Source organism: Symphalangus syndactylus, chromosome 12, assembly GCF_028878055.3.
Source record: "Symphalangus syndactylus isolate Jambi chromosome 12, NHGRI_mSymSyn1-v2.1_pri, whole genome shotgun sequence".
In the NCBI taxonomy this organism is placed as follows: Eukaryota; Metazoa; Chordata; class Mammalia; order Primates; family Hylobatidae; genus Symphalangus; species Symphalangus syndactylus.
This window is the reverse complement of record NC_072441.2, coordinates 125604086-125621788: the sequence shown is the minus strand read 5'-3', so window position 1 is coordinate 125621788 and position 17703 is coordinate 125604086. Positions and strand designations below refer to the sequence as shown.

The 17703-nt window shown below is 35.8% G+C and overlaps 1 protein-coding gene across 3 annotated transcripts in view; it reads right to left on the bottom strand.

Annotated features, from left to right (window-relative positions):
- The window catches only part of XPR1 (xenotropic and polytropic retrovirus receptor 1), a 255184-nt gene that overhangs the window by 96207 nt on the left and 141274 nt on the right, over window positions 1–17703 (bottom strand). For all 3 annotated transcript variants that reach the window (XM_055255271.2, XM_055255272.1, XM_055255273.2), the window contains exon 3: window positions 3761–3862. In XM_055255271.2, coding sequence (XP_055111246.1) covers window positions 3761–3862 — 102 coding nt within the window. The remainder of the gene's footprint in view (window positions 1–3760; window positions 3863–17703) is intronic.

Below are 17703 nucleotides of genomic sequence, written 5' to 3'. Positions count from 1 at the left end.
ATAACTCAAAATATAGAAAGTATCTACTGGCCGGGTGCAGTGCTCATGTCTGTAATCCCAGCACTTTGGGAGGCCAAGGTGGGTGGATCACCTGAGGTCAGGAGTTCGAGACCAGCCTGGCCAACATGGTGAAACCCCATCTCTACCAAAAATAAAAGTAAAAAATTAGCCAGGGGGTGTGGTGGCGCATGCCTGTAGTACCAGCTATGTGGGAGGCTGAGGCAGGAGGGTCACTTGAACCTGGGAGGCAGAGGTTGCAGTGAGCCGAGATCATGACACTGCACTCCAGCCTGGACAACAGAGTGAGATCCTGTCTCAAAAACAAACAAACAAAAAAACAAATTATCTACTACCAAGAGTAGATTATTTTTCTTCATAAACAAAGAAGCATTTTCTATTCTTTGTGATACAAATCATCCATTTAGAGTTGAGCTTAGAGATCCTTCTTTTTCAAAAAATGTCATAGTAAAAGAAAAAAGCTAATAAACTTGACTTTATATATTCATAGTTTACAGCCTTACATCATTTCCAATACGCTTTCTCAATCTAGACATTTGTTTCATTGCAAGTGCCCTCCTCTTTTAGTTTCCTCCTCCTCCTCCTGCTATATGGCCTTCTCTGTCTACATTGCTGGTTCCTCTTTATCCTTCTATCTCCTAATTATAGAAATTATCTTTCTCCTTGAGAACACTGCAATCCTTTCTGTATATTTTTCCCATACCGAAAATCTACCTGTTCGCATGGCTTTAAATAATATTTATATTTAAATATAAATATTTATATTTTGGCTGGGTGCGGTGGCTCACACCTGTAATCCCAGCCTTTGGGAGGCTGAGGCAGGTGGATCACGAGGTCAGGAGATCAAGACCACTCTGGTTAACACGGTGAAACCCCGTCTCTACTAAAAATATAAAAAAAAAAATTAGCAGGGCGTGGTGGCGGGTGCCTGTAGTCCCAGCTACTCCGGAGGCTGAGGCAGGAGAACAGTGTGAACCCGGGAGGCGGAGTTTGCAGTGAGCCAAGATTGCACCACGGCACTCCAGCCTGGGCAACAGAGCGAGACTCTGTCTCAAAAAAAAAATGTATATTTTGCCTCTGTCTTCTAGGTGCCTGTATCCTGGTGAAAGACACATGCATATATGCCATGTTCTTTCATGGCTCTTGCTTGTATATAAACTGTTCCCTCTGCCTAAGGAAAAAGCCCAGCTACAAATGAAAGATGAGGGGGAGGATATAAAGTTAAGAAATTTGCTTGCTCATTTTTTTTTTTTTTGAAGGGAATGACTTGCTAAGGAGATTGAATTGGTAAAAAGGGAAGTTAAATATATTTATTTAATAATTCTTAGAGGAAATAATTACTGGAGCAAGGTCTTGAAGAGTTGAAATTCAGTCAGTAGTTGTAAAGATCTCCCATGGAATAAAGAGGGATATCTCTTCTACAAAGATTGGAGGAAAATAAATAAGGATGAGAATGTCTATAGGCATTTGGGAGAGAGGTGCAGATATAATACCATATATCTGCATGGTATTATACATTAACAGAAGCTGATGGCCTTTATTTTTATCTGTAAAGCAGGGGGTATAATGAGCATGATGGGGAAGATGGTGGGGTTAGAGAATTCTGGAGAACGATATAAGTTTTACAAAAGCACTTTGGAGCATGAAAAATGATACTGATTAGGACCCACAGGAAGCTTTGAGGGCACAGTTACGGGTGCAACAACGAATTTATGGTGGTTCTAATTTATTCTGCTGTTGTCCTATGCAGCCTCTGAGGTAGGCATGAAGAAGGTAAAGGATGAATTGGTTGAGTTTTACTAGGCAGATGCAACATAAGGCAATGAGGGTATAAAGGGATTAAAAACACAGGGGTCAAAATGGTTAAAATGATTGATGGAGATAAGAAAATAATTCTGGCTGGGTGTGGTGGCCATGCCTATAATCCTAGCACTTAGGAAGACAGAGGCAAGAAGACAGCTTGAGTCCAGGAATTCAAGACCTGCCTGGGCAACATAGCAAGACCCCATTCTCCAAAAAAAAAAAAAAAAAAAAAAAGGAAAAAAGAAGACAAAAAAAAGTAGGAAATAATTCTAAGACATGTATGATAAATTGAAATAAAATGGGAGAGTCAAGAAACTAGAGCTCTGTGAGATGGAAAAATAGATGTTAAAGGAATAGGGGAGTAAAAAGCTAAAAGGCTGGGAGACATGGTCATAGACTCATATTAGGTTTTAGTATTTTAGAGGAGAGGAATTCTGGGTGATGGGTATGGCTATGTGTGTATGGGGCTAAAGTACAGTGTAACTGAAAATGACTGTCCACAAGGACAACGAAGTCATCCAGCATGATATGAAAAATTAAGATAGAGATTTATTTAGACTGGGAGCCAGGAGTCTAAGTTCACAGTGAGCAACCAAGAGGTCAGTAGATGCTAACAAATAGGAGTGGCAGAAATAGAACAATACTGATGCTTACGTATTTTATAGAAATACATAGAAATACTGATTTGGGAGAACAATGGTAGCTAAGAGAATATTGGACTCAGTCTCTTTTCTTCTGGCAGCTCTTTCCCACTGACTCTTTTTACCTTTTTCCATCTCCTGTCTCCCAATACTCTATAAAAGAGAATGATCAGCCTCTAGTTGAAGGGGCTGCTGAAAAAGGGTATCTGAGTAAGATGCTTCCAGAAGTTGTGGACAAGCCAGGAAAAAATCATCCGAAAAACAAATTAGTAAAGTCATGAAACTATTCATCTTTAGACTAATTCACGCTAATACCCGGTTTATGATTATGCTAGTTATAAGATTATGGTATTTCCAAAGTCTTTGCCAAGAGATGAGAATATATTCTCAATCGCAGGCATGTAATTTGCATATTAAATATGAAAAGAAAAAATAGAGTAATTTTATATTTTTGATATTAAATAAAATTACAGACTAAATTTTTTTTCATCAATTACTGCTCAGGGAATAGATGCATTACATTCAATATGATAGGTATTCCAGTTATTAGGCTGTAAATCTGGCGGTGCAACAGGAACTATGTGTAAGGTTTCCAGAGTCTAGATGAAATATCCTTCTGAATCTAACTCACTTTGTTCAGATTCTGTACTCATGAAACTATCTGATTATTAACTAGGTCTCACAGGACTCCTGATGTCTATGGTAGTGCTCTAAAGTTTCCAAAATTTTTCACTATAAAGATGCTGTTTTACTAATGTATATTATGTACATTGCAACATACGTGTATAAAAAATAAAATTCAAAAGAGTCAGACATAAATATATATAAGTTCCAATATTTTCTTCTCACATTCGAGTGGCATACTGTAGATGCCACTCTGGAGGCCAGTGCTTTAGAGAAATAAGTATGAGTGTTCTAGGCAATGAAAAGGTATAAAACTGCCATCATTGATAAGCTGGAACTGTGTAATTCATCTCTGGCTAAAATGATAAAATCAAGTTTCTGACTCTTCAAGCTTTGAACTGGGCCACAGTGAAGCTCTACCAAGGTACTGCCTCTCAACGAAGTCCCAATATCCTTTTGACTGCAAGAGTTTCTAGGCAATGACCACAGAAAGCTTAAACATTGAGAAACCAGATGTGTTCTTATCCCAGCTCAAGAAAATACCTCTTAAGTGCAGTATAGTAAGGAAAACAAAACTCCATTTAAAAACATTGATCAGAAGTTTAAACAATGATATAGTACAATTTATCCTTCCCCAGCAGCAAAAAAAAAAAAAAAGTCTCTTAATTACTCACCTGAATAAAATGTGTTGATTTTGGCAAGTTCTTTTTCACAGGTTTGGAAAAACTTCTCTTCAAACTTGGCAAAATACCTCTTTACTGTGTCCTCATCTGTAACTGAAAGACAGGAAAACAATATTTAAATTTAATGTCCAAAGGCCAATTGAGAAAACTAAGGAAACAAAAACTAAGATTACTTTTTGAGTTTTTAAAATGACAATTTTACATGTATTTCTCTGAAAAAATGGATTGTGAACCATATTAAGAAACCGGCCTCTTCAGGCCGGGTGCGATGGCTCATGCCTGTAATCCCAGTACTTCGGGAGGCCGAGGCGCGCAGATCACTTGAGGTCAGGAGTTCAAGACCAGACTGGCCAAATGGTGAAACCCCAGCTCTACTAAAAATATAAAAATTAGCTGGGCGTGGTGGTGGGCGCCTGTAATCCCACCTACTCTGGAGGTTGAGGTAGGTGGAGGTTGCAGTGAGCCAAGATTGCACCATTGAACTCCAGCCTGGGTGACAGAGCAAGACTCCATTTCAAAAAAAAACAAAAACAAAAATGAAAAAAAAAAAAAAAAAACCTCTTCGTAAGACCACACACAAGTCTTCTTTAAGTGAATAAGACTTTCCTAAAGCTCTACCATAATAAATTTATAATGTTGGAGAAAATAAGTGTTCTAAGACTTTAGAAGAGAAAAAAACCTGTAGACAGAATTGATCAAGTAAAATTCAAGGTACCAGGAGCTGAGCTGAGTAGAATTCATTCAGCAAGAGAATAAATATCTTAGGGAAGGAAAAAATGCAAAGCAAAGGTATGAAGACATGAATGTATAATATGTTTCTGGGAAAAATGAGTTGATTTTGTTCTATGTTAAATGGCTATTTATTTTTACTTTAAATGTACCACATACAGAGAAAGAAGTGTGCACTGAAGAGTGTAAATTACAAGTTTCAAACCTTCAGGAGCTGGGAAGGTAACATAAATGTGTTGAGCAAGTAGATGATTGTGCAAATGTGGTGAGAAATGATAAAGTGACACCTTCAGGAGAAGGAGTGGTTGGGATTCTGACAAGCTGGAAAGCATATGTCTGTCTAGTTGCTGCCATGTGGTGATGTGGGCCCAGTTTGTCAAATCTTTCCATTTTTCAGGAGAAGCTATAAATCCAGATATTTTAAAAACACTGTGTGGGCCAATCAATACATGTTTCTGCAGGCTGGATCCGCTTTCTCAGTTCTGTCACATAGCCTGTCGACCTACTGAATCCATCCCATATGTAGAGATATATGTAACTTCAGGAACCCCAAGCCTAAAACGGTACGTTTCTCGGCCAAGTGAGATCTATTTAGACTCTCTAGATGCTAATAAAATAAATAATACAGAACTATCCTATTCCTGGATCTCTAAGGTACTCTAAGATTGAAAAGTGTAGAAAAAGTATAGATTCCTTTCTGAGCCCCGGGTCCCCCAAAACTCAGTGTAGACCCAGAAACTCTTAAAATAATCCAACTGTCTAGGAATAAGGAAAATGGTCCAAAAGTAGTATGTGATACACATACACACATACATAAATTCATATTATTGCATGGTATAATTTGTAGTACCAGAGATATTTTAAAGAAAAACAAAAGCTTAAGGTTCTAAAAAGCATGCTGAATCTATTTATTTTATTTGAATAACATGCACAAAACTTTTATTTACACATACCTGCTTCTCTATTTCATATGCTTTAGACCTGAGCAGATAATGCAGGATGTTGTATTGATTCTAGAGTAAAACAGGATGGCCACTTTAAACTCCACAATCTAGGTACAATAAGGGCTATAACTGCCCAAGGTCACTGGGAATTATTTTTTTCAAAGCATGAAGCAGGTCACAGCTTTTTCTTTTTTTTTTTTTTTCCCCCTGCTTTCCTTTTTTTTTAAAAAGCTGAGTTTGAGTTAAGGAAGCTCCATGGTAACAGATGCAGCTCTTACAATAGCATCTAGCTATAGCTGATATAAAATAAGAGTAACAGCTTATTCTACTTAATTATCTAATTATTTTTATTTTATTCTCTATTGTTAGGAAAGAAAACCCAAAAGCAAAACATGGGCTTGGTCATATTTACTGTGTTTTCCTCTTAACAGACAACTTTTATTAACATAAAGCAATAGAAATACAATTGTTCAGCAAATAAAACAGCAAGAATTGTGTGCAAGATAAGTTAAATGAAGGACAATGTTTTTGTCTTCTCAGATTTCAAAAGACTTGGTAAACTACTGTAATTAAAAGTATACTTTTAGTAAATAATGAGAAAAACACAGCAAAAAGAACAGAATACAGAGTCCAGAAGTAAATCTGCATAATATATATAAATTTAGATTATAATAAAGGAGGCTTCAAATCTCAGTGAGAAAAGAATGAATTATACATCAATAGGGCTGGGTCAACCAGCCGTCAATTTAGAAGAAACTCAAAATGGAGTTAAAGAAATGATATAAAATACTATAAAAAAAATAGAACATTTAAATAATTCCACATGGGGAAGGCCTTAATATTACACAAAACATAGAAGCCATAAAGGAAATAAAATTGACACTTTCACAAAATAAACACCATAAGCAAAGTTAAAAGAGAAGCAGCATAAATATATATCTACAACATTTAAAATAAATGATTAACATGCAAAATATATTTTTAAAAATTATTACAAGTCAATATTAAAAAGATATTTGATTCCGTAAGAAAAGTAGATAAATTACAGCATTTCATAGAAAAAGAAATATAAATGGCCAATGAACAAATGAAAGGATGCCAGATGTCATATAAATGCAACTTTTTTAAAAAAGGAAATATAGCTTTTCAACCATCAGGTTAGAAAGATTTTAAAACAGTGGTATCATTTGGCAATGGTAATGATAAATGAACACACTCATTCCTTGTTGATGGAAGTGTAAATTTTAGGAAGACAATTTGGCAATAGCTATCAAATTTTCAGTGTTTAATCCCACATGTAGGAAATGTATTCTAAAGGAATCTCTATACAAATGGATGTATTTCCATGGATGTTCACTAACCATTTTTTTTTTTTTTTTTGAGACAGAGTCTTGCTCTGTCACCCAGGCTGGAATGCAACAGCATGATCTCGGCTCACTGCAACCTACACTTCCTGGGTTCAAGAGATTCTCCTGTCTCAGCTTCCCAAGTAGCTGGAATTACAAGTGCCTGCCACCATGCCCAGCTAATTTTTGTATTTTTAGTAGAGATGGGGTTTCACCATGTTGGTCAGGCTGGTCTCAAACTCCTGACCTCAGGAGATCCACCTGCCTCGGCCTCCCAAAGTGCTGGGATTACAGGTGTGAGTCACCAAGCCCGGCCTGACCATTATTTTTAATAGTGAAAAAGAAACAAACTGATGTCCAAAATGGGAGTGGTTAAGTAAATTATGATATTACGTAACACTAGGCATTTAAAAAAATAATATACATACATCCTGGTGTGTATAAAAAATCAAGAAACACTGTTGAGGAAAAAATAAATAACAGAATATATATAGCATGATCCCATTAATGGAAAATAAGTACATAAGTTAATATTCATATGTACATTCATAGAAAGATTGCAAGGATGCATAACAATCTGTTGTGGTTACCTCCTTTGAAAGGGGAGTAGGTATGAGAAGAATTCTCACATTTTGCTATCTTCAATTATTACATTGTTTGAACCCATCAAAATGAAAAGGTATTCATAAAAGGATAAATTATACTGTATAAAGGATATTATTAACTGGAAGAAAAAAAGAAACATACCATATTCAGACCTTTAAATTATACAAAGTAAAAACTAAACAGCCCAGCATAGCTAGTTGAATAGAGTTTTTGTTTGTTGAGACAGCGCCTAGCTGTGTCACCCAGGCTGAAGTGCAGTGGCACATTCATGGCTCACTACAGCCTTAACCTCCCAGGCTCAATCGATCCTCCCACCTTAGCCTCCCTAGTAGCTGGGACCACAGGAAATAGATGATCTGTATCAGTATACAGAATGATTAGGCCTTTCACTTCAGTTATGAGAAGCTTACAGAATGCTCATTTACAGAACATCAATTTCTATTATAAGATGTTTCCTATAATGTACCTGCTGAATAATGTTAGAAATCAGTAACTCTGAATTGGAGAATCAGAGAATTTCAGCATTCAAAAATCAACGAGCCCAATATTCTTATTTTATAGATGAGAAAACTGAGGTACCAAGAGTCTAGGTGACATGAGTTTTCCCCACCCCAATATCAATATAAATTTTATAGAAAAATCACTGTATTTTATTATCAAATAAGGAATATAAACATATTAACCGTATAAAAGTGACTACTAAGTGCTACATGGGTATTATGAAGTGAACTGTGTCTCACCCTAACTCATATGTGAAAGCCCTAACCCCACAATGTGACTTGTATTTGTGACAGGGCCTTTAAAGAGGCAACTAAGGTTAAATGAGGACTTAAGGCTAATGGAGCCTTAATCCTACAGAACTAGTGTTCCTACAAAAAAAAGAGACACCAGAGATTCCCCCACTGCCCCCACCCAACACACACGTGCGCTCTCTCTCTCTCTCTCTGTCTCTCTCTCTCTGCCTCCCTCACTCCAATCACACACAGAGGATAGGCCATGTGTGGGGAAATGCGTGCAAAGAGGAAAAGAGGCCTTACTAGAAACCAATTCTGCCTGCATCTTGATCATGGACTTTCAAGCCTCCAGAAATATGAGAAAACAAATTTCTGCTGTTTAAAGCACCCAGTCTGTAGTATTCTGTTATGGCAGTCTGAGTAGACTATACAATGGGCTAAATATGCCCTGAATTCAATAATTAGTCACAAAAGACTAAGCTTAGTTCAGAGACAGCTAGCATAAATAAGTACAAATCTTAGAAAGATATATCAACAATTGTTAAGATTAGCAGTAACAGAAAAAAGGAAGTCAAATGAGAGAAAAAAATAAAAAACAGGTAAAGAACGACTTAGAGAACACTGTCTTAGAGATTCCTTTGCTCTGAGTTAAATAAATATTAAATCAGTGGGTTATACTAAAATACAGACACACAGTTATACTGAGAGAGAGAGAAAGAGAGACTGCTTTCTTTGTCATCTCTATAATTGTCTTATCTCCACCTTGCATTTGTGGATGATAGACAATTGCTTTCTCATCCACCCCGCAAATTACTGTTAATAGAAAATGATTCTTCGCTTGAACCTAGGAGGCGGAGGTTGCAGTGAGCCGAGATCGCGCCACCGCACTCCAGCCTGGGCATCAGAGACTGTCTCAAAAAGAAAATGATTCTTTCAGAGTACTGATCAAGGTAAAATACTCCTATTGCATAGCAGCCACCATCAAGTGCTTTTTACAGCAATATTCAGGAATATTTTTATTTTTATACTAATAATGTCATCAAACTTTTTCATGCAATCTCTGGGTTAAATACATAAAAGGCCAATCTTCTCAAAAACCATTTATTTAAAACCACTATCAACACCATCAAATATCTTTAATGTTCCATTCAAATTTTCATTACTATTCTCAATTTTCTTAATTTCCAGATCTGTGAGATGTTGAGGATGGGGATTATGTCTTTTTTTAAATCTGTATAGATGATATACCCAACATAATGTCTGGTACACAGTATGTGCTCCACACACTATTTTTAAAATTGTAAATGTTGAAACAATGTTCATATTTTGTGAAAATTATGATACTTTATTAAAGTAAAAAAAAAACACTCCAACAATTGGATAGTCACATGCAAAAGAATGAAGTTAGACTCCCACATGGATACAAAAATTAAGTCAAAAGTGATCAAAGACCTAAATGTAAGAGCTAAAACTACATTAGCTCTTAGAAGAAAACACAGGTATAAATCTTCCTGACCTCAGATGGGGCAATGGTTTCTTAGATACGACACCAAACACATAAGCAACAAATAAAAAAGTTGATAGATTGAATTTTATCAAAATTGAAAACTTTTCTGCTTAAAAGGGCACTATCAAAAAAGTAAAAAGACAAACACAATGGGAGAAAATATTTGCAAACCCATATCAGGACTATCTAACAAGGGTTTAGTATCCAGAATACAAAAAGACTTACAACTCTTGCATCTCCTCCTTTTTTTTTTTTTTTTTTTTTTTTTGAGACAGAGTCTCGCTCTGTTGCCCAGGCTGGAGTGCAGTGGCGCGATCTCTGCTCACTGCAAGCCCCGCCTCCCAGGTTCATGCCATTCTCCTGCCTCAGCCTCCCGAGTAGCTGGGACTACAGGTGCCCACCACCACGCCCAGCGAATTTTTTGTATTTTTAGCAGAGACGGGGTTTCACCATGTTAGCCAGGGTGGAACTCTTGCATCTCTTTTAAAAAATATGTCAAAACGACTCCTCTAACTCAACAATAAGACATATAACCAAATTTTCAAAAATGGACAAAGAATCTGAATAGACATTTCTCCAAAGAAGACACACAAATGACCAATAAGTACATGAAAATATTTCAACACATCAGTCATTAGTGAAATGCAAATCAAAAGACAATGAGATACCATTTCATACCCACTAGAATATCTATAATTTAAAAAGGCAATTAACAAGTGTTGGTAAGAATATGCAGAAATTAGAACCCTCATATATTACTGGTAAGAATGTTAAATGATGTAGCCACTTGGGAAAACAGTTCGGTAGTTCCTCAAAAAGTTAAAAATAGATAACCATATGATTCAACAACTCTACTTCTAGGTACATACCCAAGAGAAGTAAAAACATATGTTCACAGAAAAACTCATATATGAATGTTCATAGCAGCTCTATTTATAATATCAAAAAGTAGAAACAACCCAATGGATAAATGGATAAAGAAAATGTAGCATATCCATACAACTGAATATAATTCAGCCTCAGAAAAGAATAATGTAGTGTTCCACGCTACAACATGGATGAACTCTGAAAATATTATGCTAAGAGAAAGAAGCCAGACAGTTAAGATCACATGTTGTACGAATCCATTTATATGAAATGTCCAGAATATGCAAATCCACAGAGACAGAAAGTGAGTGGTGGTTGGCAGGCAGGGGCTGGGGGTAGGAGGAGCGGGGAGGGATGAAAATGTTCTTGAATTAGATAGTGGTGATGGCTGCACAAACTTGTGAATATATTAGAAACCTTTGAATTATATCTTCCTTTTTTTCCCTCTCCCCCTCCCCCTCCCCCTCTCCTTCTTTTCTTTTCTTTTCTTTTCTTTCTGCCTCCCAGGTTCAAGTGATTATCCTGCCTCAGCCTCCTGAGTAGCTGGGATTATAGGTGCCCACCACCACACCCAATTTTTGTATTTCTAGTAGAGATGATGTTTCACCATGTTGGCCAGGCTGGTCTCTAACTCCTGACCTCAGGTGATCTACCTGCCTCAGCCTCCCAAAATGCTGGGATTACAGGTATGAGCCACCATGCCCAGCCTTGAATTATACACTTTAAAAGAGTGAATTTTGTAATATGTGAATTATATTAATAATATGTATTTATTCAACAAATAATTATTGTACCTATTAGATGCTAGGCTCTCTATTAAATGCTAGGGATATGAAGAATGAGATAAATGTGGGTCCTGCCCTCATACAGTTTACATCCTAGTGACTGAGGCAGAAAGAAATCTACACAGGTAAACAAAGAATTATAGACTATAAACAGTGAATGAAGACAACAAATAGGGTGATGAGATAGAGGGTAAGAACTGGGATTGGATGGCTATCCTTTCTGGCAGGGTAAGAAATGATCGGAAAAGATCTCTTTTTAAGAGATGACATTTAATCTAAGACTGAACCTAAAGGATAAGGAAGAACAAGGACAAAATAATTCCCAACAGAGGGAACAGCATATTAGAAAAGAAACTGAGATGCCTAAAGAACTGAAAGCAGCTCACAATGTTACTGCCACCAGGTGGTGATAGGAGGTGAGATTAGGGAGGCAGGTAAAGGCCCTTTCATGCACAAAGCCCATGTTACGAAGTTTGAACTTTATTCTAAGTGCCATGGAAAATATTGATGAGTTTTAGGGGGAAGTCTAAATAGGAGAATTAGTTTCTGTTTTATTAAATGATAATTTTAAAGTAGCAATTCCCAGGAAATTAGGTGTGCAAATGAAGGAGAAGGAGAAGTATTCTATCCTCAAATAAATCTGGGAATTATGAGTATAAAGCAGGATCAAACTGATTTTTTTTTAAGGTAGTAGTTCTCACCCTTTGGTGGGTTGTCTTTCAGGGGACAAAGGGACATTTGGCAATATCTGGAGATACTTGTGGTTGTCACAGCTGGGCAACCACGAGTAGATTAGTGTTACTAGAGTCTAATGAGTAGGGGTCAAGGAAGCTGCTAAATATTCTACAATTTCCAGGACAGCAATCCTTCCCACTACCTGCTCCAAACACAGAATTATCCAGTCCAAAATGTCAACAGTATCAAGGTTGAGAAACGCTGCTTTAAGGCAAAAAGAGCTTTACTATGCTAATATACACTGTTATTCTATGAGAAGTGGAACTAATACCTTGTGTTTCCCAAAGTTATTTATAAGAATATAGTCCTTGGTGGTAAAGGGGGAATGATGGCACAAAGATGGGGAAAGGGTTGTAGAATATCTATTAAAATCTGCAGGAATAGGTCAGGTGTGGTGGCTCATGCCTGTAATCCCAGCGCTTTGGGAGGCCGAGGTGGGAGAACTGCTTGAGCCCAGGAGTTGGCGACCAGTCTGGACAACTTAGAGAGACCCAGTCTCTACAAAATTTTTTTTAAAAATTAGCTGGGTGTAGTAGCATGCGCCTTTGGTCCCAGCTACTTGGGAGGCTGAGGTGGGAGGATGGCTTCAGCCTGGGAGATGAAGGCTGCAGTGAGCTGTGATCACGTTATACTCTAGCCTGAATGACAGATTAAGACCCTGTCTCAAAAAATAAAATTAAAGTAAAAAAACAAGATCTCCTGAAACAGTATTCTGTGGAACACCAGTTTGAGAGGCACTAACTTTACTATCACCACTACCTCTTTGCATTTTAATTATATTCCCTACACAATAGTTTCTATGATTTCTTAGTTTCTCTTGCTTATGAGAGCAGATAAATAAAAATTAAATATATGACCAGGCTCCATCCAATATAGAAAGAATATTTAGCACTACTGTTTCATGCTTGTACCAAAAAAAGGTGTGTGTTTTTTTAAGAGCGTGATTTATAAACTGAGAATAACTAACTTGAAATTCTTTTTTTCCAGATGCTATTACATCAACAGATGGGTAGATGAATTATATAAAGCATATGGCAAAGATTTCAAAGATAAAAACGTTACTCTACTACTCTGGTGTAGTAGAAATAGAGCTAAATCAGGAGTCATTCATTCAACAAGTACCGAGTCCCTCCTATGTACCAGGCAATGTGGCAGGGGTTGGGATACAGTGATAAGCAAAATAAACATAAATTCTGCCCTTTGATATTACAATCTACAGTCTATCTGAGGAAAAAAACTTTAATCAAACAATCATACAAATATACAAAGGGTAGAATAAAGGACTAGCCTTCTTCCTGAGACCAATGAGACATTTTTCAAGGATTTTAAGCAGCCAGAATAGTATGATAAAATATGCTTTCTAAATAAGGTTGTTGGGAGACCAATGAGACGTAGTACAATAGATACCAAGGGAGAGATCACAACAGCCTCAATTAGGGTGAGGGCACTGGAGACAGAGAAGTGAAAAAATTCAAAAGATATTCTGGAGGTAAAATCAGTAGGTTTTAGTGCAGACTAGATATGGTTCTGTTGTCAATTACCTATATTAGCTTGAGCAAGTAACACTCTGGGCCTGTTTTCACTTTGAAAAATAAGGGCATTTGAATAGGTAATCTCTAAGTCTTTTCCTAATTGCAAATTTCTAACTAAAACTGCTAATTTCTGCAAAATGATTCTGAATCTAACTAGTCTAAGCAGTCTCTAGACAAGATTTTCTGATCTATCTTAAGGTTTTATCAGATGAGGTTTAACTAAATGTGGTTTTAAAATATTCTTGGTAGAACACACACAAAAAAGTCTTTTCACTTATAACAGTGACATATGATTGAGAAAAAAATCAATCTCACTGGCACTAGATACAATACAATCCAAGCTATTTATTATCCCAATGAGTACCTAATGTCTGCTAGGTAAAGAACAACAATAAATGAAATATCAATAAATAATTCGAACAAGGGTATAATTCATTAGTAAAGTGGGAGGAGTGTAACAGTGGTTTTCAAATGATTTTTGCTCTTGTAACTTCTGAAATAATTTTGAATAACTATCTTGCAATTGTTAAGTCATGATAACTGATTTTGAACACATTTAAATAATTATAAACAATGTAATTTCTGGTACGCTGCAATTATTTACATTTTAAAATACAAGGACATTGTTTTAATTGTATAATGGAAATTAAATGCCATAATAATTCAATAACTACTTGATGCTAGCTCACTACCAAATATATAAAGAAGCTCTTCTTTAACAGTTGGAAGATTCACATCATTCTATTTTCTTCTTGAATTTGTACTTCCATTCTACCTACATTACAGGATTTATCCTAATATATTTTTAAGTTTGGAAGTCAATTATTGATCATTTTATACTTCCTAGTCGTTAAATATGTATATAAATTAAAACTTAAATAAAAGCTCTTTCTAACCATCAACCTTTAAATGTTAAAATTTCTTCTGGATTAAGCTATTACAATTACAGCACACTGCATTGAAACATATATATGTACTAAGCTTCGATAAATATTAAACATAAAAAGAAAAATGTTATTGGAAATTTGAAAATAAATCTTACAGTTAGATGAATAGAGTTTTTTTCCCCTAATTACTTCAGATATCCATTGGTAAATGTCACATTACTGTTAAAATGATACATATTACATTATTTGCCAGAATATTATAAATATTGTAAAATGACACAATTAAGAATAATTTCTATTCCTATTTTTCATCTTATAGACATAAATGTTAAGAAATATTGTTAACATAAATAAGTAGATCAGAATGAAAGTTTGCTGCAGCAACGTCAATCTTTGAATGCCTATGTATTTTCCAAAAGCCACCTGGTGATCTATCATTGAAAATTAATTTTAATGATAAATAAGCTTACAATTAAGTCTTCTTTCAGTTTCAGTGAAAACAAAAAACTGGACTTGCAAAGGATTTGTTATCCTGTTGCTCACTTTCTTTTTTTTTTTTTTTTTTTTTTTTTTTAATACCTACAATGACTATTTGAGTATTTTAGAGAATTCCTTTGTTGGGGTCCAGAATGGCAACAACGTATCATAGCAAAATTTAGACTGCATAAGAGAAAAGCCTTTCTTTATAAAGTCAAGGAAAGGCAATTTGAAAGAGGACTTCTTGACTGTAGACTAATTATTCAGACCAATCAATTTCAGCAATTAGTACATATGTAAATGAATATATCCATATATATCTGGATATAAATCTGGAAATGAATTCTCTTAAAGGACAATAAAAAGGGGATTTTTTTTCCAGCACTCTTCTCCATTTAATAAATATGACAAAATACTACTTTGTATACAGATGACAGTTCCAAGAGAATTAGGTATTTTTAACTTAAGGCCTTTTATTTTCTAATTCTGTTAGCTAATTAATCACTTTATATACCACAAAGTATACTATTATTTAAAGTCATTTTATTAAGTAAATCTATCTAGTTAGATCCACTTTTAACTCAACTATTAGTAATCCCAGTTCTTTTTCACTCTTGCAAAGCAACAGATCAAAATTATTATTAAGACTGAAGTTACAATAAACAAAGCAAACAAAAGATATCTGAGGATAATCCAAGATGAATACTATTATTAGCTTAACTGAATTATCAGTCTTTTTTTAAATTTTTTCATTTTTATACAGAGACAGGGTCTTGCTTTGTTGCCCAGTCTGGTTTCAAACTCCTGGGCTCAAGGGATCCCCCTGCCTCAGCCTCCCAAAGTGCTGGGATTACAGGTGGCAGCCATGGTGATTGGCCCTGACTTCTCAGTCTCACTGTTGCAAAGATGAGTAAAACAATGAATCATAAGAGTCTTAACTACTCTGGTGACTTACTCCAGGGAAAAAGCTTTCAAAGAATGATAGGTAACCATCTCATTTCTCTCCAAACTGCCAAGCACATATGTAATTTTGTGGTATGAATGTGTCCCCCCAAATTCATGTAATTTCGGTATGCTGCAATTATTTACATTTTAAAATACAAGGACATTGTTTTAATTGTATAATGGAAATTAAATGCCATAATAATTCAATAACTACTTGATGCTAGTTCACTACCCATGCCATAGTATTTAGAGGTGGGGCTTTAAGAGGTGTGTAGGTGAATGGGATTAGTGACCTTATAAAAGAGGCTGAAGAAATCTCCCTAGTCCCTTTCATCCTTTCTGCCATGTAAGGACATACTGTTGGACCTCTCCAGAGGACACAAAAACAAGATGCCATCTTGGAAGCAGAAGGCAAGCCCTTATCAGGCACTAGATCTGTTGGTGCCTTGATCCTGGACTTCCCAGCCTCCAGAACTGTGAGAAATAAATGTCTATTATTTATATATTACCCAGACTGAAGTATTTTGTTATACCAGAAAGGATGGACTAAGACATACAGCTAAAGAGAAAACGCATTTATGACGAACATCAATATTCTGGTCAGATACAAAAAGATAGGAAGACAGGTCAGACGCGGTGGCTGACACCTGTAATCCCAGCACTTTGGGAGGCCAAGGCAGGCAGATCACGAGGTCAGGAGATTGAGACTATCCTGGCTAACACGGTGAAACCCCATCTCTACTAAAAATACAAACAAACAAACAAACAAACAAACAAAAAAATTAGCCGGGCATGGTGGCAGGTGCCTGTAGTCCCAGCTACTAGGGAGGCTGAGGCAGGAGAATGGCACGAACTCGGGAGGCGGAGCTTACAGTGAGCTAAGATCACGCCACTGCACTCCAGCCTGGACGACAGACCGAGACTGCCATCTCAAAAAAAAAAAAAAAAAAAAAAGATAGGAAAGACAGATTTCTTTTTTAAAAAAAGTATTAAAAAATCCAGATATGGGTTATCCTTTGTTAATTCTTCAATGTCTATAAACTGCACCTTTGTTGCAAAATTCCTGCAATATTCTCTTTTATTCTGATTTCACAGCAACATAACCAAATAAAGAAAACTAAGTTCTTAGCTCAAATTCCCTCAAAGCCTGGGTTTTATATACTTCTCTCTTCCACCATATTCTGGGACATTTCAATATTCTTCAAATTACACCAGAAATGCAGCCACTTGTTTGTCTGATAAAGAGACTCTTCCAATGACTAAAATAAAATTGATAAAATACATCACAGAATCATACTGAGAAAGGTGACAGAACAAAGCAAATGTATATAAAACAACGAAATTAAGGAAACAACTAATTATGAAAATGCAATCTTTTAAAAAATTTAGTGATTATATATTTAAATAGAAGATTTGGACAGGTGGTAAAATCTCTATTTTCTTGAGGAAAACAGAACACATTCTATTCGAGTAATAAACCTTAACTAATTTCTAATCCAAAATCACAGTTTTGGCTCTTAATTACATATAGACAAATTTATCGTCTAAGCAACTGAAGCATACTTTATAGCTGCATTGCTCTTAAAGCAAAACATGGAGGGAAAAAGGAAAACAAACATGTCATCTTAGAAAAGGGAGAAAGTAATCCTAAGTATTTCAATGACACATTCACTGACTCATAAGAATGACTAAATTCCTTTCCTTGGGACTCTCCTTCAAAGAAAATGTTATGTCAAAACCTTTGTAGCATTATATGAGATACAAGTAAGTATGAGTACAATTTTACATTTTAAGTCTAATAACAAACTTGTGCTAAAAATGGTTTTCCATTGTGAAAGAA